The 24,182-nt window shown below is 36.2% G+C and overlaps 2 protein-coding genes across 2 annotated transcripts; one reads left to right on the forward strand and one right to left on the reverse strand.

Annotated features, from left to right (window-relative positions):
* The first annotated feature begins 398 nt into the window (after positions 1 to 398).
* On the forward strand, positions 399 to 3,058 carry LOC126815136 (transcriptional regulator ERG homolog). The gene is made up of 3 exons (XM_050540676.2): positions 399 to 447; positions 2,011 to 2,058; positions 2,417 to 3,058. Exons 1-3 carry the CDS (start codon positions 399 to 401, stop codon positions 2,938 to 2,940), a joined length of 621 nt encoding a protein of 206 aa, XP_050396633.2. The 3' UTR covers positions 2,941 to 3,058.
* Positions 2,963 to 14,768, reverse strand: LOC126816374 (peptidase inhibitor 16). The gene is made up of 5 exons (XM_050542833.2): positions 14,414 to 14,768; positions 6,550 to 6,789; positions 5,732 to 5,853; positions 4,969 to 5,063; positions 2,963 to 4,464 (listed from the first exon to the last, which is right to left on the reverse strand). Exons 1-5 carry the CDS (start codon positions 14,630 to 14,632, stop codon positions 3,995 to 3,997), a joined length of 1,146 nt encoding a protein of 381 aa, XP_050398790.1. The 5' UTR covers positions 14,633 to 14,768; the 3' UTR covers positions 2,963 to 3,994.
* Positions 14,769 to 24,182: the final 9,414 nt, after the last annotated feature.

Here is a 24,182-nt window from a genome sequence, read left to right on the forward strand (position 1 = left end):
TGTTTGAGTGATTTTGAATCCCTTACAAACTACAATATTGTGAAAGTTGGGTGTCTAAAAGAAATATCATTCAAAAATCATTCATTTCCAGTCAGTACAAAGATAATATGATGAATTAAACGTTTATCAATATAAACAGGATATGACAAAATGAAGCCAGCGCCACGAATAAACTTTTGTTGAACCGATTTTTAATCCAATTGAATTCAAGGTGGGAGATTATCAACCACTGATATTGATTTTTTTTTCTTTAAATTAAATGTTAGGTAAAGAATTTAGCTAGAATAGATATTGTCCGAAAATACAAATGGCGACCAGAATTAAGGTATCAGGATGTTAATAAATATTTGTTACTTTAATGTCCCATTTCAGGTTACGGCGCTACAACCTACACTGGTATGACCAAGTCTATTATAGACACAACTCCTCCAGCCTGGCGAACTCAAGGTATGGTTGTATTAAAGATATGTTCCCTGGAGGACAGTTAGATCATCTTACTTCTAAACCCATTTTTTATATGCCCACATTTTCATGTGGAGATATATTGTCGTCGCCCCTGTCCGTCCGGACGTCCGGACGTCCGTCCACAATTTGTTTGTGGACACTCTACAGATCACAATTCTTATCCGATTTTGACGAAACGTGAAATATAGGTTTATCTTCAAAAGATCTCGCTTCCTTTCGATATTGACATGTATCGGATCAAAACGTCATGGATTATGGCCCCTGAGTGTACGAAAAATCACGTTTTTGGCTTGTGGGCACTCTAGAGGTCACAATTTCTATCTGATTTTGACAAAACCTGAAATGTATGTTTATAACCCAAAGATCTTTGTTCCTGTCGATATTTGCGCATATCGGATCGTAACTTCCTGAATTATGGCCCTTGAATGTACGAAAAATCGTGATTTTAGCTTGTGGTCCCTCTAAAGGGTAACAATTTTTATCTGATTTCTAAAACCATTTGAATATATCACCGTGACACCCTGTTGTTCTCAATGTTTAACTTCCGCTTCCACCGAAGGTGATATCGCAGACAAGTCTTATTTTTCATTTTCATTATCTTAGCGCACGCGAAGGGGTCTTTCCTGTGGGAAGAAACCGGAGTACCCGGAGTAAACCCACGAGGTTGAGAAAGCGCCCCTATCTCCAAGCCGCAAACTCTCACACCAGGAATCGAAACCACAACCGCAAGACAGAGGTGACCAGCCAGCTAGAGGTCGAAGCGCGGCACTCTAGAACACTAGACCATCCCAATCTTAGCGCCTGCATTACCAAAACCTTGCCTACCATTACTGCTCGTCTGTTAATGGTTGCGCTGGTGGAACATGCACCAGCCCAATCTGTTTCACAGAGAATTACGAGTCTAGTAATATATCTCTGTCAAAGATGACTGCCTTAACACGTGCCGTCACAGCACGCGGCGTCAATCATTGGCTGAATGGCGCGTGCATTGTTTACATAACACGTTACTGCTTCGGAAAGAATGCTGCATTTTAGTCATTTTAATACCCATTTACACTAAATAGGAAATAATTTTTACCTACAAATACGTCAAACGCCTTTATTTATTTTTCCAATACATACAAAAAATGTTTTAGAATTTAATTTGTCTCAGGAAAAAAGTTAATATTACTGGCTCATTAAGCCGCATCGATGTCATCCTTATCAGTGATTGTCGCGGCCTAGCAAATATTCACTGCGGATCAGTGTGGCACCAGCCAACACCGGGGATGTAGAGTAAAATATCTGTGCAGATATTCGATATATTTTTATCTCAATCAAATCAACGAGATTAGTAAATGCCACTAAGGTAATATGAACAATACTCTCTGGAAATCAAAAAGGGCATCTTCAGTCTCTGACGGGAAAGCCACGAAGTCGCAAGGCTTGGGATAACACATCGCTATACGGTGCATGGTTTATTTAAATTGTGATGGAATTCAGCTATAGATACCGTTTTTACCTATTGTATGTTGGAAATTTCTCATTTACTTTTTTGTGTTTCAGATCCTTATAAATTATTTGGCCATTTATCAAGCAGGTTATGCAATACAGGTAATAATGTTGTTTAATAATCTATTTATATAGGGATTATCATGTTTTTTGATACGACGTATATCCGGTTTCAGTGTCACATTTTATAGCACATTTGATTAATTCCATTTAAACAGAGATCTTTTAGGGTTAATTTTAAAGTAAATCAATACAAGGAAGACAACCCAGTTTATCTTCGACAATGGCTTCAAGTAAGGGTTATCACTTGGGGTGATTGGAAATCGTGGTTGCCTCCCTTGCCATAATCAACGGCTCAGGTCCTTTTCTTCACACATTACAACACTACGCTTATGCTTAATGATGTTTCTTGTTATTTTATTTCAAATATATATTTTGAAGAATTGTTTTTAATTTTCAGGAAGCGGACAAATTCAACTTTGGCAGTTCTTATTGGAGCTATTATCAGACAGTCGTAACGCCACGTGTATAACGTGGGAAGGAACAAATGGCGAGTTTAAACTTGTTGATCCCGATGAAACGGCAAGAAGATGGGGAGAACGGAAGAGCAAACCAAATATGAACTACGATAAACTTAGCCGAGCTCTAAGATACTACTATGACAAAAACATTATGACCAAAGTTCACGGGAAGCGATATGCGTACAAGTTTGACTTTGCTGGTTTGGCACAGGCTATTCAACCGTCGACGCCAGATCCCACACCATACAGACACCAAGATCTCTTTTTCCCCGGATACACAGGCTCGAAAATAAATTTTACAAACCCGTATTCACCCGTCCCTCAAGTCACGACAGGATTCCTAGGTTCACCGGGAAATTACTGGTCCGGACATAATACCAACATGTACCCCAATCTACAAAACCCCGTATTACAGAATACTTCCAGTCACGTGACACCACATATCGGTTCCTGCTATGCATAAAGACATTATTTAAAATGGTTGTTTTATTATAAACATTTGTATACAAAAATCGTGTAAATATATGTGTGTAAATAGTTATTATAAATTGAAAATAGAATCTGTTTAGATCTAAATCATATTCAGGGTAAATTAAAGTATGTAATTATTAAATCGATATGAATCTCGTGATTAGTATAATGGAACACGAAACCCTAATTAGCTGCTATACAGTTCAAGGCGCGGATCTAGCCTTGTCAACAACTGGGGTGGCGGCGTTGGTGGAAGTGATCCTCGGAGAAAGAAATGGGCAACCGATGATTAGGTGCAGGGATAATGTCTCAGCGCTGTCCGGCGTTCTAATAGTGGCATTTAATCGATTAAAGTTTATAAGAGCTGTATTTTTGTAATAAAAATTCCCGCCCCACCTGCGATAGGAAATTAATCTACAACTGTGGTTTTATGTCACAAATGGAGTAGTCTACATCGATTAAATTATTTATGTCCCAACCTAAGATCTTATTAAGAGTTATTGCCCCCTGTAACATATAGCGGCATCAAAGAAACACTATTGTTAATCATTGTTATTAAAACAAACCATATCCAAACTTTGCAGGGAGTTAAACATGATATATTATGGTCATCTTCAAACTTATGGAATTTTACAAACCTTCATATTTCAAGCATTTGGTAGGCTAACAAAAATAAAGTTTGTTTACTGTGGTACGATGGAAGCTTGTTACGACTCTTTTATAATCCCAGTTTCTCACAGCGAGAAGTCGAGGAGCCAAGGATTTTAAAATGCAAGAAAGCGAGAATTGAGATATCATGGAGAAAGGAGTTAGTCGTTAAGATTTCAAAAAGACCGTAACAGGTTTCCATAGTTGACAGTAAGCAAAATTATAGAGTGATAAACAATGGACATTATAAAAGAAGAAGTACCAGATTTTAAACTGTTAGAATTTCTAAATGTGCACATTGAACATTTAGTATGATTAAAAGCTGATTTATGACTAAAAATTATTCTGGCTTGTATATATAGACTTGTTACCACTTACATTATGTTTCTTGACTACATTTAAAGGGGGATATGAATAAGTATCAGCACTACAAAAATCCACAAACTAGGGGATCTTAGATGATCAAAACCACTCGCACTACCTCTTATAATGTATAGTTTTTGAGTTGTTGTCGTGGAAATAGTTGTGATTATTTTCGTCGGCGAGGTTGTGGTAGTAGAAGTTGTTGGGGTGGTAATGGACGTGGTAGTGGGTGTTATTGTTGTAGGGGTTATAGTGGGTGTTGTAGTGGTCGATGTAGTAGTGGTCGGTGTTGTTGTAGTCGGCGTGGTAGTGGGTGTTGTTGTAGGTGTGGTCGTAGTAGGTGTTGTTGTAGGTGTAGTCGTGGTGGGTGTTGATGTAGGCGTTGTTGTGGGTGTTGTTGTTGGCGTGGTTGAAGTAGCTGTTGTTGTCGCCGTTGTTGTAGGCGTGGTCGTGGCAGGAGTTGTGGTTGGTGTTGTTGTAGTCGGAATTGCTGTGGTTTCTGGAACTTTAAAGATAATAAGAAAACTTTTGTCTGAAACGTCATACTGTGACTTTTGTCATTAGAACTGTGTTATAATAATTACTTTCAAATTTACTTCACTATAAATGGCGTTGGGTGGCCGAATGGGTTAACGTGTCCGCTTTATATCTTAAGATGGGTCGAGTGGCGTGGTTTCGATTCCTCGCTTGTACGTGACAAGGAGACGGATCGCATATGTCCAACCTCACACAGCGAACGACCATTACGCACAAGCAAATTATTGGAAACAATTGAAACAATTTGTTAGTCCAAAAATATCTTAGTTTGTTACGAAAGGACGTTAAAGTCCATTTCTCTCTCACACACTTCACTGCAAGCTGTAATATTCTGTTTTGCAGCTAGATGAAATACGTTTAAACCAAAACAATCTAAAAAGTCTGAACACATAATAATTCCATATAATAATTACTATTCCGAACTCATAATATCAATTACTTTAAAAAAAACTAAGAGAGTACTTTTACTCACCTGCACACAATCCATTTAAACAGGTAAAAGTTTGCGAACATCCCGAACATGTTGGTGTTCCTAATAAATATGGTTTCTGTCCGTTAAAGTTACCACTGTAAATATTATAGACATTGTATGTATAATACAAACCTTATTTAAAGCCACATATTCCTTATTGAAAGCCAAATATAGACTTCCAGTCCTTACACATTCAAAAAATAATCTTGTGATAAAGCATATTGCTTATTAAATGATAACGCATAAAGGTCCCATTACTTTCTGTTGATTTCATGACGTTAGTCAGATGTTAAATTTAAATAAGAACATCCGTTATTAGATTCCTGGCGAATTAGGGTTGGGATGGTCAAACCTCCGGCGCATGTACCAAACTTGGGCGCATTGGATGATTAAAAGTCCGCATGGCGCCCCTGTGTTAATAATAAAGTTAGCCAGCTCCTTATGTTTAACGATTTTATTATTACGTGCACATCCTTTTTAGCGAACGTTATATTCTATTAATTTGTTTTCAGATAACATAAATGATATTGTCCCATGTGCCGTGCTACGACGCACGACGTTGTTCTTTGCTGTTTGTTTTTTTTAAAATTTGCAAATTTGTGGACGAGTGTACAAGAGTTCCATGGGGCATCTGAATTTGTGTGAACAAATTGACTCATGGTATTTAACAAGTTGGCCACACCTCCTGCGTTAGAGATTTAATCTTAGAATTATAGGAAACAATATAAAAGAATAATATGTGTGTTGAAAGTAGAATAGTTACCTTGTTGCATAATTACAAACAATAAAGTAGGCATCTGAGGCTGGTGGGGATGGACTAGGCATAATCAGTGTTGTACAAAACTTTATACCACACCCAACATTATCGGTATCCGCCCATACAACCTACAATTATTAATATAATTTACATAGTATTATTTTTGAAATACCATGGAATGATTTGAGAAAATTGTTCAACGTTTTTCAAGGTTTTCGCAATACCGTATACAGTAATTTTATACTCGGTTAGCTTTAGGCGAGAAAAACGAAAGCAACAACAATCTTGTAAGCTGAGCTAATATAATAATAATAATAATAATAATATATATATATATATATATATATATATATATATATATATATATATATATATATATATAAAGAATATAATATTGCGCTTTGATCAAGTGCCTTTGATGAAAAAGGAAAAATTCAACGAAACTGAGTAAAGAGTCGTGGTGATCCAAAACGAAACTGTAACATAAAATAAATTTATTTCCCACACCAAGGGCGATAATTCATGTCTTCTTAAAGTAATTACGATTTGGCACCCCACTTCCCTTTGAATACATGTAATACTCAAGCGGTAGATAGGACTTTTAAGACCAAACTAGCCTTCTGTACACATTTAGGACTGATTGCTGCAATCTGATTAAAATACGCAGGTTATATAACAAGACAGTCTTCCAGATCCTAGTGTGGTACAGACAAATAACGAAATTTTGAACTATAAAAAACGAAACGAAATAGGGCCTTTGCTTTAAAATCAGATTGTGATTGTTGTTACGTTCAGAGGAAGGTTACATCATTAACAATACACACCTGTGTGTAATGTCCAGATGCTTTACCAGGGGTACACTCATTGGTACTATAAGTATAATCAGGTTCCTCATCATACCATATCTGTACCGCAGACTCTTCATCATATCCACCCGTCTGCATAAATATATTTTCACCAACACTGCTAAATATCTGTGCCTGTGTAGTACGGTCAGAGTTATGTGAAAAATCACAGAGAGCAGCATGGTCAGTAGCTATCTGTTCCAAAGTTGTATCCCATTTCTGGAGAAAAAGAAAAAAACACCCGGATACATTCATATTCCCGAAACAAAGGCCCCAAGGTCTAATTAAATGAGGAGGAGTATGGGTTACATTGGACTATACCACTTATAGAGTATACTATCGAGACAGGTATGAGATTGTGAACGATTTTATGAAATAACCATGCAACATGAAATAGGGATATTTAGCAGCCACGTATTCAACAGTCTCGAATTATCCGACATAACATAAAATTTTAGACCTCGTGTTTTCCTTTCGTACCTTTAACGACCAGGCGATACATTATTTGGCAGAACACCTGACAAGTTGGAAACGATGTAGCAATTTGCTTGAATTGATTGCTATACAAAAACTCCGCAGTGCATTTTTAGGATACACTTTTCTTTATATCTTTTTCTCTTTTACTCATTATATTAGGTATTTTATTCTATGGGATGTAAGCCCATACCAACTTGAAAACATGTAACCTGAAAACGTAAGGGATCGGTTTGGCAAAAAGTCTGAATCAATAACCTATATACTATCCGTCACAAACTATCAAATCACGTCATCAATTTAAAGGGATAATTCCGATATGAACAGAGTTTCAAAAATAAAAGTCTGTGTACGTATGAAAGTTAAGCGCCAAAATATAGAGGAATGGTGTATTTACCTTGTCTCAAACTTTCAGCTCAAAATATCGAGTCGTTTGGACGTGAACGTGTAAACCACATATCCGGACACGTAACCCGTTTAGGTTTCGGATCAATTTTTCCGTTGGGTGACCGGATAATCGATTGCCATTCTTTTAGAGGTCTGTAGAGTACATGTCTCACGAGCTGTACTTGATAACGAAAGGTAAATTTCACCTACAAGTTATTTTTTTTATAAAGTCTGGTTTTATCCAGTCAACTTATAATACAGCTTGGGACACCTTTCTCCATTTCCAGATGAAGACTGACGGGTTTAAGTTGTTTGAAAACGTATCACGTATATTGAGTTAGTTGCTCGGTCCTACGGTTGGGGATTTTAAGGGCTTTTAACACAAAATTAAGCAGTTTTATTCTCCAAAATATTATCAAGTTCGCCCCTTTAACTGGAAAATTTATATATAAGCATTTTGATTGGTATTCATTTCATCCTCCAAATGTTAAATGTTAGTAAATGGTGTTTGTCGGTTGTTAAACAAATACAATTTTAGATTTGACGAAATTTGTCCAGATAAACAGTTATATTGTACAAGTTCAAGTAGATTGTATAGTAAATTCAAGGGAGCAGCATCTGCATGCAGCCTGAATATTATCACGTTTCACTCATCACTACCTTTAGTGGTATGGGAGCTTAAATTTGGACGACAAAAATCACCATAAAGGGAATAGGTTCAAACGCACAATTGTCAACACGTATCATTACAGTTTGTATTGGAATAAGTAATTCTATGACAAATAGTGAAGACTGGACCACTAAAATAGTTACCGAACAGTTTTTCTTTGTGGTTATGCGTTCTACATTTGCATAGCGATGTTTCTTGTAATGACGTATTACGCAAGCCGCCATGACACCTTGCCAGTTCAAATTTCGCGTAGCAGTTGGGTTTCATCAAATCATATAATTATGCGGTAAGGCTTCACCTTTATTTCAATGGGAATTGATTTATTATATGTTAAGCTATGTGCAGTACTGTTTTGGGGCAGTTTATGTGTAAATTAAGGGAGCTATAGGCCAGTAACCTTTTTGTAGTCATTTGACTAAAAAACTTGCACAAAGGAACTCTGTAGGACGAGCCACTACATTCTGAACATTTGAGACACGCTACCTGCGGAGAAGTATCTCAGACACAGTCAATAGCCATGATATCCATATCACGTGATCTACACATCACAGGTCATGAGGTCAACAACACTTTAAATTGTAAACAATAGGTTTATCTTCAGCATTGTGTCCTTTGCACCCATAAAAACTATATAATTCGTACATTCCCAACGTGTTCTCTCTTCTTCCAATGATTTTTCACAAAAATAACATCTGCAACTCATAGAATTGACTTTGTCTTCAATGACAGCGTCTGCGAATGGTTGGCACTATTTTGTGCGTCGGTCGTGTCTATTTCAGATATACACAATCAATTCTGTTGATGTTTTTTGCGTTGTGATTGACTAATAGTTAATTTATTTCAGTTCTAAAACAAATATTTTAAACTTTAACGCAAATTTAGAAAATAGCCAAATTCTGGCTGGGATTACTGAACAAAATGGCCATTCACTGTATACGTACGAAAAAAAAAGCTAGCCACCAATTAATTTTCGTACGTTAGTTACGTGGAGCCACTACTGCGGAAGACATCAGTAGTGGAACCATTTCTATCTAAGCACAAGTTCCAAGCAAGGTATACGGCTTGCTTACCAACCTTAAGCCTGTTCCGTAGAGTTATTTCCTACATCTTTTGATACCAATGAGACAATTGCAAGAGAGAAAATCCTTTAGAAACATATTATCGAGAAGAATGCTATAGAACTTTCGCTTCTACACTGAAACCATTTTATTTATTTACATGTTTGCATGTACTTGCGTTTTTTTCAGCTTGTGGCACATTTTATATGTATAAGTGGGACATGTCAAATGCATTTAAATCGACTATTTGCCGGGAAGTTAATGTCATTGATCTATTTATAACTCCACTAGAAGAATGCCCGGCTTCGCTCGGGGGTCATAACCCCGAAACCGGAAGTGGTAGACTAACGCCACCTGGCCTTTGTTACTCCCCGGTCCGAGCTACCCCTATACCCCAAATTTCAGACTCGGGGCAGACCTAGTGTAGCCGCCATCCCTGAACAGACAGACAAACGACAGTCACAAATATTAGTATAGATAGATAGATGAAGCCGACCAATTTATGGCGTAATTTGCATACCAGAATTGTTTTTATGACGTTAGAGAGCATCGCAGTCTCAGATTACCGGGTTTCTCCCACAGAAAAACAAACCCTGAACGTGCGCTAAGATAATAAAAAAATAACTTGTCTGCGATATCACCCTCGTTAGAAGCGGACGTAAAACACCAATAGAAGAATGTAAGTTGTTGTTCTTAGCGTTTAACGTCCGCTTCCACCGAAGGTGATATCGCAGACAAGTTCATTTTTTTTTTTTTAATGATTTAGCGCACGCGCAGGGGTCTTTGCTGTGGGAGGAAACCGGAGTACCCGGAGTAAACCCACGAGGTTGAGAAGGCGCCCCTATCTCCAAGCCACATACGCTCACACCTGGGATCGAAACCACAGCCGCAAGCCAGAGGTGACCGGCCAACTAGAGGTCGAAGCGTGACACTCTAGACCACTAGGCCATCTGTGGGGTGTGGTGACGATTAAACTAGGCAAGTGGATAAGATTATAATTATACTACGGTACCTATCGTTATCAGGCTTTCAATAATATTATCATAAAGCTATTTATTGAAAACATAACTTCATAAGTATGTATTTAACGACAATTCCTACAACTATTTTCGCTATTGCTAAGCTTTTAAAGATAAGTCAAGCCTTCAGAACAAGCATAGTAGAATTAGTATTAAATGAACTCAGCCGTCTCATGATTGTCCGAGTAAGTATCTTACAAAACCATAAACCGAAGAGTTGAGGATTATTATAATACTGTTTATCTAAAATACATATCACTATACAGAAAACAGGTGGGATTAATTTCCATCGAACGATGTATGCATAGACATCAATTATGAAAATAATTGGACCGAACTTGACTCTTTATACACCCGGTTCCGATTGAGAAACACGATCACCCGATATAAATGAAATGAAATGGGATTTAATGTCCTACTGTTCTGCTCCGAACTGGGCTAATGAAAACGGACATACGCCATACAGTGTCCTGTGAGGGAAATTTTGCCCTGACAGCGGCACTACGGTCTACTCTTATATCGAATTCCAACTGTCAAGGGATCTTTTACGTGCACGCCAATGTGATCTCGGGACCTCGGTTATCCACTGGTAAATGATATACAGTTTGGAATCAAATAAAATTGTCTTCAATAGTCTTAAGTTTTTCACACGAAATCATTAAGTATAAAATGAGATTGTATAGTGTTCCATGAACTGTCTCAAATGGTAACCCATTCATGCATATGGAAGGACGGACAAACTGACAACTATGTTATGTATTCCTTTGACTACTTTGCAACGGGAGCATAAAACAAAAACAAGTATAAAAAATTTCCTTTTGTGGTTAAAAAAAATATTGCCTGTGATATCACTATTGTGGAACTAGACGTTAAAGGAGCTAAATCGCTAATATTTAGGACCTAGAAATTGACGCAACGTATATAATAATGTAATATAAATGTATTTAAACTGATTTACATTCAATCGTTTCTGTTTTACTGTAATTTTTAATTAGTTATGTTCCGCGAAATACGTCGGCAATCTCTAGCGTCTGATAGTATTGATTGCGAATGCTTTCCAGATAAAATATGGCGTTACCGTTTGACATGACTTGTGGAATATGTCTAGCCTCGTTCTTCGAGTCCCTTGTTACAAATGGCGCTGAAACGGATTATGGTACACTATTCGTGTACCAATGGTAATATGTTTATTTTGTCTTAAAGATGGGTTCCCGCGTACAAACTGGGTGATTTAATGGTATATATGGACTAAAAACATATTCAAACTAATTAATTTATCATAACTTTGCTTCAAATCCTTCTCAAACATTGTAATTGCGAAGGAATGTCCTGCTATAAAAACTAGATCAAACCAGGTCATGTTTACGTCACGTGACTTACCTCTCTTGGAAGTCAGAGGAGAATTCATTTTATACATAAGACGATGTTGTCTTTAATCGCTTACTATTTAATACAAATATCGAATCCTAATTAAATTCTCGGATTATCCACTACCCGCGTCTTTTTCCGTCATTTTTATCTCAGAAAGTGTTGTACGTCTAACTCTTCATAAAGTTTATCAACTTGTACATCGAGCAATCAATGTTCGCGTGTGACCTTTGACATCACGCGTGCAGAAATTCCTAATCGTCGGGCTGTTGATTAGGAGAACACTTACATGTTTGTCCTGTATACGCTCCATGGGTGTTTTTCGGGGAATCCAGTATTTTTCTAGTAAGATTGGATATCTCTACTTTCCATATATACCAAAATTACCATACTTTTATTTGAAATAACCACCCGAAAAATACTTTTCTGGGAACCCATCTTTAAATATTGGATACCAAAAGCCAATCTTTTCCCGGAAAGATCACAACATCAATGCTGATTTAAATTGACAAATAATTCGTGTTTTCAATGTCGAAGATTTTGGACGATATTGAGTTAGAGATTTAGCTACTTTAAAGATCAACCAGAAAGAGAGTTGAAAAATACATGTGTACAACTTATAAACCACACCACCCCATCCCAAAGGCAGAGTTAAATAATTTTCTATCACCTCAAATTGTAAATTCTCGTATCAGTGATTTTTAATAAAGTCTTTCAATGTTAAAAATATGGCTTTTATATACATTCATTTTCAAAATCCAAATGCACTCTAGAGTAAGAATTTGAATTATCGCATGAATTACGTTCCTTTTTTTTTTTTTTTTTTTTGAATATTGGAATGAAATTTTTATATTAAACATGAAAAGGTTTCGACAGAAGAAGTAAATCGCACAGTTGAATAGTTTTAAATGCATATCTTCACAATTTCTAAATTTTAAACTTGTAACGTGAACTTATTTTAGTGACATACACGAGCGTGAATGTGGATATTTCTAGATCAATAATGCCATTCATCGTATTTTATTTACAGGTACCCTATGTCATACTTTCCTTTTCTATTGATGATGTGAAATGAGTACTGGGAGTAAATTTGAAAATAGAAATCATGCTCTAGACTAAAGATTCTGAAAGTTTGCATGCTGCCCCACCCAGTTATGACGAGTTTGGACTGGGTGTTGGTTTTAATCTAAATGTATACATAATCATTGAAGACTGATCAGTTATAAGGGATTGTACCAATCAAAGATCTTGAACTTCATCAATGTCATAATTTAAAAAGCCGATGCAGATCGATCACATAGATCTCGAAAGTAATGCATCTCCGGGCATTAAAAAAGATTCGTTTGTACAAAAAAGATTGCAGAATTATTAGTATTTATTGTCTCACATATATAGTTGGATTTGTGAAATTGATAGAAACCAATGCAAATGTAAACTTCAAATCACAGTATCTCAAGGTAGAATTGATCGATTTGAATGTTTGGACGAAAATGTATTTAATTAAAACAAATTGTGGCCATAAGATCTATATCAGATCAAGAGCTGGCAGTTCTCGCTAAAATGGTTTATAAATATATAACGAAAAAAGAATATGCTGAAAATTTCATTCAAATTACTCCACTTTGAGCCTAGATAGCACAATATTACATGGCGTATGTCTGTCTTCATTACATCTTCATTAGAAGTCGTGACCTTGCTTTAATTTCGTACACATAAATCAAGCCTTTCACGTAATACCCCGCATATTTGGGCACTAATTTCGATTGGGTATACCGACACAACTTGAGAGCCTATCGGATTATTCGATCATCGCGAATACCAAGTCTCGCGCTTTCCAGCTAAAATGTCTGCCTGTGATAATCGAGTTGCAAAGTTCAAAGTTCGTTCAATGCCAAGGTTTCCATTGAAGTCGCCAAGTTTGATTTGAGCGTGTATGTGTCACAACCTCTGATTAGACGCTATACTGTTCAAGTGGACATAGATCACCAAATATCTCTACGCCGTCACCCACGAAACAAGGGCCAAAGTTATTTTTAGTCTTTATCCCCCTTTCCCTTTTTCCACCTTTTGAATGGCAATTTTTGTTGGCTTTTTGGTGTAGAATGGAAGAAAAGGGTTTGAAAATACATTTTCTGTCAGGTTTTGGTGAATATTCATGATTTTGAGGCCGAATGATACAAGAGTTGAGAGGTTGGTTAGGATGAAATTTTGGACTGAAAATTGCATGTTTACTTGTCTCTACTTCCAGCTTGTGTATGTCAAGTTTTACATGGTGAACCTCATACATACTTTTGGGCAAGAGTTAAACACATGTTGCTCCGTCTGTGGCAGAAAGCGTTCTAGCCAACGAAAATTTGGGAAAAAGTTAGAACCGGTTTAAGAGACGAGAATTAACATTAAAGTCAATGGGAAAATCTTTAGTGATCTGTGGCCAAGTGTCTGCGGCAAAGGAAGATAATAGCTATAAGTTCGAGGAGATTGCAAAGCAATCTAGCAACGTCTAGATATTGTAAAACCCGAACATGTCTATATTGGTGCAGACAAGTAGAAAGTTAAACCCCACATTTTGTTATAATATTTTTTTAGCAGTGGAAGTCACTTGTAACGGATAAAATTTATTAATTAATTTTTAAACATTTACAAATAAATCAAATAGAGTATCAGCACCAAACTATACATAAAGATCACTATTTTGTCACAGAACAGAATTCACAATGAAAAGTCTAACCGATCTGGGAAATAAGTCTAGCAATCATGGTAGGTGTCGTTATTAGTGTTTTATGAAAATTTCCCTTTGTAATAAACAATCACTATTTTTTTTTTTTACCATACTCTGACTTATATAAAGCTTAGAATTATATACCTACCATATATTTCATGTTGGTTGATGAAGGAATTCGTCTTAATGTATTATGTTTATTCTCTAGATTGGTTTTCTCCTGTGTTGTAAATACTGATTTGCTTGTGTCTTGTTTAATAGCACGTTTATACCTTTCCGCATGATCCATGGAAATATCGATACCATTTACCGTTAACAAAATAGCCGTTAGAATCACTATCAAATCCATCATAAATAATTTCTTCATTTTGAACTGTGTATATAATCCCTTTTAAAAAAGCGACTAATGGTATAAAACGTTAATTGATAATGGGAACCAAATTCTTATCCACAACAGTTATAATCGGAATGAAAGTGAGTCTGTTATGTCAAGCCTTTTCTCTATACAGGTAAATCAGTCCCATAATTTGTCACTCTTTATAAGTATTATACAGTAAATCCTCTACGTCCACATCAGTCATGCGTAAAGGTTGTTTATGAAAAATTCTTACTTAATAACATCCCGATATATAATAGTCACAGGCCGTCCATGAAATGAGAATAAAAGTTTAAAGTTGAAAAAAGAACAGGCCCCTCATTGATATTGGCTACCTTTATTAAAATATTTGAATATCAAATAGGATATGTCATAGGTAAACACATGTGTTTGACGAGAGTGGTGAAAATTCCTAATTCAGAACATGGCCAGCGCGACAAAAGTTTTAAGAACCGTGTTGTACGAACCCTTAGTGTCAGTGGTTCTTTCCTTTTACGTGCACACCAGTCGTGAACACGACACCTCGTTTTTTCGAACTATCCGAGCGAGTAGACACTAATTCTTGTCGGGCTCTCCGTCCTACACCTGACAAGAGGAAACAACGCTGGAAAAACCCAATTAAGGAACTTTCTCGGCCAACACCGAACCTGGTTAATGGGTCTGTGTCATACTCATACTGAGCCGCCACAGCTTCCAATCACGGCCCACTCTTAATATTTCGAATTCCAACTGCCAAGGGTTCTTTAACGTGCAAGGCAATGTGTACACGGGGCCTCGGTTTTTCGTCCCATCCGAAAGACTACACGCTGTCCCTTGCCAGGCCCTCCGTCCTAAATCACTGACAAGGGAGAACTGCATCTGGAAATCACAATGAACTTTCTCGGCCAACGCCGGAATCGAACGCGGGCCCGCCAGTTGGCGAGCCAACGTCTTATTCAAGTTTGAATTCTCTCAGACTTTTGATTTCTTATTAAATAGTTCAAAATTCAAACACGCTCATTCGTTTCATCTTGGAAATTATTTCGTTTAGGCAAATTTTTCTTTTAAATATTTAATCTTTTTCAGAAAAATCATAACATGCGACTTAAAAAAAAAAAAATATTACAATTGGTCACAGGACTGTCCTTTTGTCGGTTGTGTTTCTCTTTATAATTAAATTAAATCAAACTTTTCAATATTAAATGGTGTGTATTATGTGTACATGCGTAACCCCATCAGGTGAAGATGTTCAGAATTTGCAGCTATTGGAACCAAACATAACCCATCCGGATATTCTGTGAATAGAATGGTCGCACACTCATTTGGTGTATACGGTTCCAGTAACGGGAGTAATTACTTTGAGTTTATCTTATAACCAGTCTGAAAATTCCAGCAGTTTTAGATTTACAAATACCTCACCCCACCATATACGGTCAGTAAACAAAATGAACTTCTCTTTGAGGTATAATTCCTCACATTGACAGTCAGGTCATGAAAATCATTATCATCTGCCGAACATTTCCATGTAATGATTATTAGATGGTCAACGATTTTGTGAATAAGTTGGGGAAGAAATAGATTTGAAGATATCAATAAAAGATATGTTCTCTTCAGAATATTTATCATCGAATGCAACCTGAAAATGTTTATTTCTTATGGCCTAGAGAAATAAATGAAATGAAATGAAATGGAGTTTAACGTCCTACTGTTATGCTCCGAACTGGGCATACGCCATACAGTGTGCTATGAGGAAAATGTTGCCCGGTCAGTGGCGCTACGGCCTACTCTTATATCGAATTCCAACTTTACTGTCAAGGGATCTTTTACGTGCACGCCATGGTGTATAAGGGACCTCGGTTTTTAGTCCAATACGAACGACTAGACAGCTGTCCTTGTCAGGCCTTCCGTCCTGCATCACAATTAATACAATAAGAACGAAAGTCTTACATGTCAGCGTATCGCAACGTATCGCAACTTTTTAAATGTGAAATTAAATTCAGTTTTATAGCGAAATGAAATGAAATGGGGGTTTAACATCCTACTGTTCTGCTCCGACTGGGCTAATGAAGACGACAGTTTTATAGCTCTGTGGTTGGAATATATTTTCTAGTCAGTAGTTATATGTATTTAGGCTCTCGTCACTGTATCAATATTATGTTATAAATGTATAACAGATCGTATGTACAAAAAAACAAGTCTAATCGGCATAAAAGAATAGCCTTGGACGCTCTGCTATACCAATTTCCATTGTTTCTGAAAGCTCCAATTATATATCACCGCAAAGCCGACCGTGTTTAAATCTAGCTATAAATGTATTTTTAATTAATTAAACTAGGAAATATCACGAACTAATTTTTCATCATCCTAGGTCAGTGCTTATGTGGAGACGTAACCTCTCCCCCAAATTCTAAACCTAACCCTAGACCTAGCCCCAATGTTTACCCTAACCCTAACCTACAATCTCGCCAAGAATCACGTGCCCTAACCTTATTCACATCACAGCGACCTTGACAAAATTGAGCTGGCCTTAACAAATAGATTTAGCCAGAAAACCACGATATATTATTACAACATGTGTAAGGCAAAGATGGACATTTTTTTTTAAAACTGGGTGTGCCTTATAACTGCACATGGTAGTATATAAAATCGGATCGTTTATTCTATCTTATCGTATTACTAATTTGAATATAATTTGACTATTTAATTATAAGAATTTCATATTTGTTTAATATCAGTTTATTATGTACATACAAATTTCATTTTAAATCGTGATTTGCTATTTACCAAAAAGGCTTATGTGTAGAAGGTATATTATTGCTTATCTTATTGTTTGTTGAATACGTATCTGATTATCTTATGGTATTAAGTTATTGTGAAGGACCCGGAGACTTAACTTTAGTGGGATATTATAACTTAGACCGTAGCTAGAATTTCCATTGTTATACAACAATAACAGTTCTCTGGGGCCGCGACAATCATCGTCACGACAACTTGACGCAGTTGGAGATGAAAATTTGTATGTGATAGCGTATAAGTAGCGCATAAAAATATCATATTTTGTGCAAACAAATATTACTGATGATATCTGGACTGGATCAACATGTCGAATATTTTAATTAAAATTATAGACATACAAGTCTTTCTTCATAAAATATTTCAACACAAGCGATAACGTATAGATGTATTGACCTAAACGAAATAAAATTTGAATAACAGGGCTGTACCCAGGAATTTTAGCACGAGAGGGTCCGGGATGGAGACAATGTCGTGTTTGGTGTGAGGCCATGGGGATTACTAGAGAATTTGATCAAATCGGAAGCGCTGAGACAATACGTACATGCATAATTAGAGTGGAATGGGGCCAATATGGTCGAATTTCCGTGTCAATTGGAGAGCTCCTGTTTAAAATCAGAGTGTCTTTCATTTTTAAATTAATCCTTTATATCCACACAGAACTTACTTTCCACGTTCCCACCGGGTATTTAAAGATACATTCCTGCGTACAAACTTGGTGATTTAATGGTATATATGGACTAAAAACATATTCGAACTAATTAATTTGTCATAATTTTGCTTCAAATCCTTCTCAAACATTGTAATCCCTGCTATAAAAATTCGATCAAACCATGTCATGTTTACGTCACGTGACTTACCTCTCGTGGAAGTCAGAGGAGAATTGTTGTCTTTAATCGCTTACTATTTATTACAAATATCGAATTCTGATTAAATCCTCGGATTATCCACTACCCGCGTCTTTTTCCGTCATTTTTATCTCAAAAAGTGTTGTACGTCTAACTCTTCATAAAGTTTATCAACGTGTACATCAAGCGCTCGATGTTCGCGTGTGACCTTTGACATCACGCGTGCAGTAATTCCTAATCGTCGGGCTCCATGAGTGTTTTTCGGGGAATCCATATATACCAAAATTGCCATACTTTTATTGGAAATAACCACCCGATAAATACTTTTCTGGGAACCCACCTTTAAGTGCATGGTTTAAAACTAATCTATAATTTCATTTTTTTTTTTAAATTTCTGTAGGGCAAATTGTCAAATAACTTAAAAAAATAAATAGCTGATTGAACAATAATTATTTAACTGATTTTGTGTTCAACAATCGAAACTAAAAAGAAACTAAAATGAGTAAACAAAAATCTTTTGCTTAATTTTTCAAAACGAAATTTCAATTGAATTTGTCTCATATCTGACTGACAACAAATCTTAAAGGCTCAATACCACTCTTGTTGTAACTGAATAATATGTCTCAATATTCCAATTAATTGATGATACAAATTTCATCTTAACACACCTAATTTAAAAAATTCGTAAAATTCAACTAAATGATTTGAAAAGCCTGACGTAAAGCTTTTCAAATGTGACTTGGATTTAAAAATATTTTTGAACCCTCTGGACAAGTAAAATAGGATTTAATGGATAATTTACACAACAGGTAGGGCACTAACACATCTAGTACTTAGAATAAGGCTAGTTTTTATTGTCTGGAGCTTTCAAGCCAGCAAGAGTGTTATTGTCCATTTAAATTAGCAAACAACCAACTTCCGCTTTCGAAACGAAATGTTGATTATGGAGAGTTTAAAAATAGATCTTCAATTACTGTTTGAAAATATACTGAACTCACGTAATTCAATCAATATAAAACATTCCATCCAAATTGTCCCTGATTTCTTTAGATTTACAAATACAGGTGGTAATTTTCTATATTTCCAGTGTACGGACGTTTTGTTTGTGTAATTGTAGGTGACCTGAGTTTAAAAATATTTGAATATTATGTTTGAACAGAGTTTAATAAATTAAGAAGCGGGACAGCTTTGACTTTTGAGATTTTCTTTTAGAGTTTAGAGACGTTTTTATCTGTTGTTACTGATTTAATGTTTAGAAGCGAGGGGTGGGGGTGGGTTTATCTACGTTAAAGACTAGGTGATCTGTTGGTGAAAGGTGCGTTGGTAGCAGTCTGATTCTTCGATATTTTTATGGAAGTATCTTTAGCATTCACAGTACGGTCAATAGGCACCTTCCCATTTTTGGAAGACCTTGGCATTGGTTGTGTTTGTTGACCTAGCTGGTGGATAGTACCTTCCGAGCAAGACATCGTTCGTTTTAGCTTTTTGTTTTTATTTTGTTGGCATATGATTTTCCTTAGCATATTTCCCAAAATCATCTTCATAGCAAAAAGCTTTTTACACAGTGGGGACATATTTAGATGTATTTCACGATAAAAGATGAGACTAGTGCTACAAGGACTGGAGCAACACGGCGGAGGTATTGATAATTATATTATTATGAAAATATTATGATAAACCCCGAGCTGTATAGGGGATGATGTTATTTGGTTTACCAGTAGTATATATTCATACATTCCGCTGAAATTAGAGCATGTGTCCAGTACAATATAAGTCTTCTTTTTTTTTTATCGATTTCGCTTGTGATTTGTATCCAGTAAGACTAATTTCTTTGTGATTTTACGATTACTATATCCATCCATATTGATACATGGTAAATATGAGTCCATGTTAGATGTCCATACGACCATCCATTTTGTTCTTGGTTATGCAGGTGCTCACCGTTTCGTTGGAATCAGGCAATGGTTTCTCATTGTTATTTCTCGCAACTCTTTCTTCCTTCTTGAGATTTTTATTCTCAAGTACCTGATCTTCAGGACTGGCATGTAGAATTGGCAGATTTCTTTTATCTACCACAGCTGTAACAATCGGGTCCACAACAGTTGGACTTAGATCCTTCCCGCTGTTACCGAACCGATATCTAACATCCTTCACGTCATCAATAGGCTGTACTCCCTGACTACATTTCTTGTCTTTATTTCTAGTACATTCGTACAGTTTCTTGTAGAAAGCAGCCCTTTCACTGGCCTTCTCGGCCCTACCTTGTAGAATTAATAAGCGGTTTATGCAATCATCTTTTTTATGATGTAACTTGTCGATATTTCTGAAATAAAAAATACCCCAATTATGCAAAGAATGATAAACTAAATATTACGAAATTTGACTATATTATTCATTATTAAAATAAAATATAGCAAGTATACCCATAGATAACAAATCTTACCTCTCAACCCTCCGTGTTTCGAGATAAGAGATGATGCCATTAACCACAATGTAGCACATGCGGGAGCGATTCGCACCCGGCATTTGTAAACAAAATTGACAATATTTTTAATCAAAACAACGATTGATTATTGTTATTTATAATATTTCTGCCACATCCAACTACAATTTAGCATATATTCCTACCTGAAACGGGTACAAATCGTCGTTTTTAAAATCGAGGCGTTAAGCCGTTACTAAGACCGCCATCTTTTTAAACGATACGCTGTCATCATGAAGGCGGGCTAAATATAAGGCTTTTATAACAGCCAATCAAAAGGGCAATCTAAAGCATTTTAACTATGAATGCATTTCGATGGCGGTGAATGTCAGACAAAAACAACGCTGCATTAATTTAAACGCGAATATTTGGAGTTAGGCGACATTTGTGCCACCACATTGGCCTCTGTAAGTTTAATTAATCATAATAGCATAAACTCATCTTATTTTAAAGATGTAACATGCATTAATAAAGAAATTGAGTTTGCCACTTGGAACTAAAGGCATCCAATCGTAGCTAAAAACAAACACATCAGTATATCTCAACGTTTTTAGCTACGTTCTCGTAGCTAGTATACCCATAATAAAACAATATAGTACCTGTTTAGTTTATCTACTGCTCTGTTGAGATCAGCAATTGTTGATTCCATCTTATTGATGTAGATCTTTACATCTTCATCAACATCTTGCAATGACCTGTAAATTTAAAGATAAACATTTTAAATGTTATCGCGATCCTTTTGATCGGGATATTAATAATAATATAAAAAAACGTGTAAGAAATTAATTCAGAAGCAACCTTAGTCAACATACGATTAAATATCAAAACTGATTTACGTTATGAGAACAATCCCAAAAGACTCTTTTGTTATATCGCAACCTTGGATTGCGTTTATACTCGTTAGTGCCAAAAAAAACCCTTCCATTCCAGGTACACCCAGTCTTGTCATGGACCCCACTTACTAGATTTTATAGATACACAGACGTATAGACTTCCGGGTATACCATGACCTTGTCCGGGGGAGTTTGATAACTTAAGAAACCGAGAAATATCAAAATTCTGTCTGGACATGTTTCTGCAAAAAGGAGCATAACTCGATTATGACGAAAATAAATAGGGATCCTCGACTATACTGTATACCACGGCACTTTACTGAAAGTTATATAAAAACTCTAGCCCCCTATAATGTTGAAAAGCAGGAGCCACGGTGGCTAAGTGAGTAAGACGCAGGTCTAGTCGTTCGGAGGTCCCGTATACACATTGGCAGTTGGAATTCGGTATAAGCCGTAGCGCCGCTGTCCGGGTAACATTTCCCTCACAACACACTGCATGGCGTATGTCCATCTTCATTACGGTAGCCCAGTCCGGAGCAGAATAGTAGGACGTTAATCACCATTTCATTTCATTTCTGTTGACGAGCATTACAAGAAATGGGGACAGGCTTCGGAAAAAAGGGGAATACTTAATCCGATTTCGACAAAAAGAAATATGGATCGTCTTATCACAATACATGTTTCCGAAAATTTTCTGATTAAAATTCTATGATTGTGGCATTTGTGTTGCCCAGTACAGTCCATGTGGAATGTGGACAGGTTTCAGCAATAGGGAGCATAGCTCTAAAATAGTTAATCAAATTGATTTAAGGATCCAGGTCGTCCGACAAGCATTAATATTAATAGAATTCTTGACAGATTTCAGCAGAAAGGGGCATAACTCTAAACATATTAATCCGATTTGGACAATTTTGCTTACCCAACTAGAGAGAGTTGGGGTTTAACGTCCACTCGATACAACCTAGGTCCTTTCGGGACTAAAATATAGTTGCAGTGGGAGGAAACCGGAGGATCCAGGGAAAACCTACGAGGTTGGACAGGCGACCCTACTCCTTGTTATGTGCCTGACGTCATAGGTTCAAAAGCCGATCGTACGACCCTTGACACGACCTTCCAGTACAACTGCTCAGATCTTCATGTAGTGTAGGACATCAAAATCCGTGTATCTGTAAATGCTTATTTATAATTCAAACTTACTGTCGGTCACCTTTTGCAAAACCATATTATCATCGGTGAACACAGTGAACCAGTCTCTAATGAATATTTGAAATTGTAGGCTATGGGGTGACGGTAATAATTAATAATAATAAGCTTAGATCTAACTATAGTAAGTTATAATCTATAGATCTAGATGATTGAAAAAATATAAATATTCATTGAAATTTCATGTTTTCGTATTTTTATGGCCACTCTTTTAAATTATTTTAATACTGTTCGTTCGACAATGTGGTTGATATTTGCCGAATATTTGAATAATGATTTAGTTTGAATGGCATAGGTTAACACTAACGCACTGGTAACTGTCTTGGAAGAGACATCATCGCTGGGCCTAACCTAAGCTCATTAAAAAAGTGAGTCTAAGCCTATAAAGAAAAAAGAAAAAAGAAAAAAAAGAAAAGAGAAAGAAGGGTGGGGGGGGGAAGAAAGAAGGGAGAAGAGGACAGGACACAGTACAGGAGACAGAAAAGGTAGAAAAAAAATGACTGACAAACAACACAAAAAAAGAAGTGTACTACAAGGAAAGAACTTTATGAGTTTGACCTCATTATAAAGGTATGTGGCAGTTTAACGCCGTCTGTGACGTTAAAACTGTGACGTTAAAAACGGCTTCCCCAGAAGGGGTTCCTTCTTGTAACTGATCTGATTGGTTAATTTGGGGATTTCGAGGCGTTTCCCTTGTTTAATGATGTCATTCACATCCGGGGCTTTCTCGTCGTGTTTACATTTTTAATGTCGGTCAATTTTTTCATTTTTAATCGCTTTTTATGTTATAATAGTGAATTTCAAGATTGGATTTCATCATAATCGGTAAGTAGCATAGCCATAATATTTAATTGCTAAGACATATATAATTTCAAATGTCCTCTTTTCAAATATCTAAATGTAATTAACATGCGAGTTTCAGAACAGTTTCAATTCTGTCCCGAAATGTGAAGTGTCGGTACATGAGACGACGCCATTTTGAGAATTTTGTCGATTTTTCCAGATTTGTCATCAACAAAATATCGATGTTAAACGATGTTTTAATGTTCATAATCGGTATATTTAATATAAATAAGTCCAATACTCAATGATTAATAGCTTCTTTGATCAAATTTGTCAATATAACATGCATTTTGAAGCGTCAGAAGGTTGTCCACGTTTACGTGCGGTAATTGGTTGAAATGAAATATTATATAAACAAACACACGTGTAGTTGTTATTTATTTGTTTTTTTTATGAATTAAAATATATTTTTCTTATATTTTTCAGGGGTTTATTACGGCTGATGTAAAACATAGGAATTGGGAATTTGATCAAAACATTTTGCATACTGTACCGGTATTCATTTTTACTAGCTTTTTTATTTAATAGTGAATTTCAAGATGAGATTTCATCATAATCGG

The sequence above is a fragment of the Patella vulgata genome, chromosome 3 (assembly GCF_932274485.2).
Source record: "Patella vulgata chromosome 3, xgPatVulg1.2, whole genome shotgun sequence".
Taxonomy (NCBI): Eukaryota; Metazoa; Mollusca; class Gastropoda; family Patellidae; genus Patella; species Patella vulgata.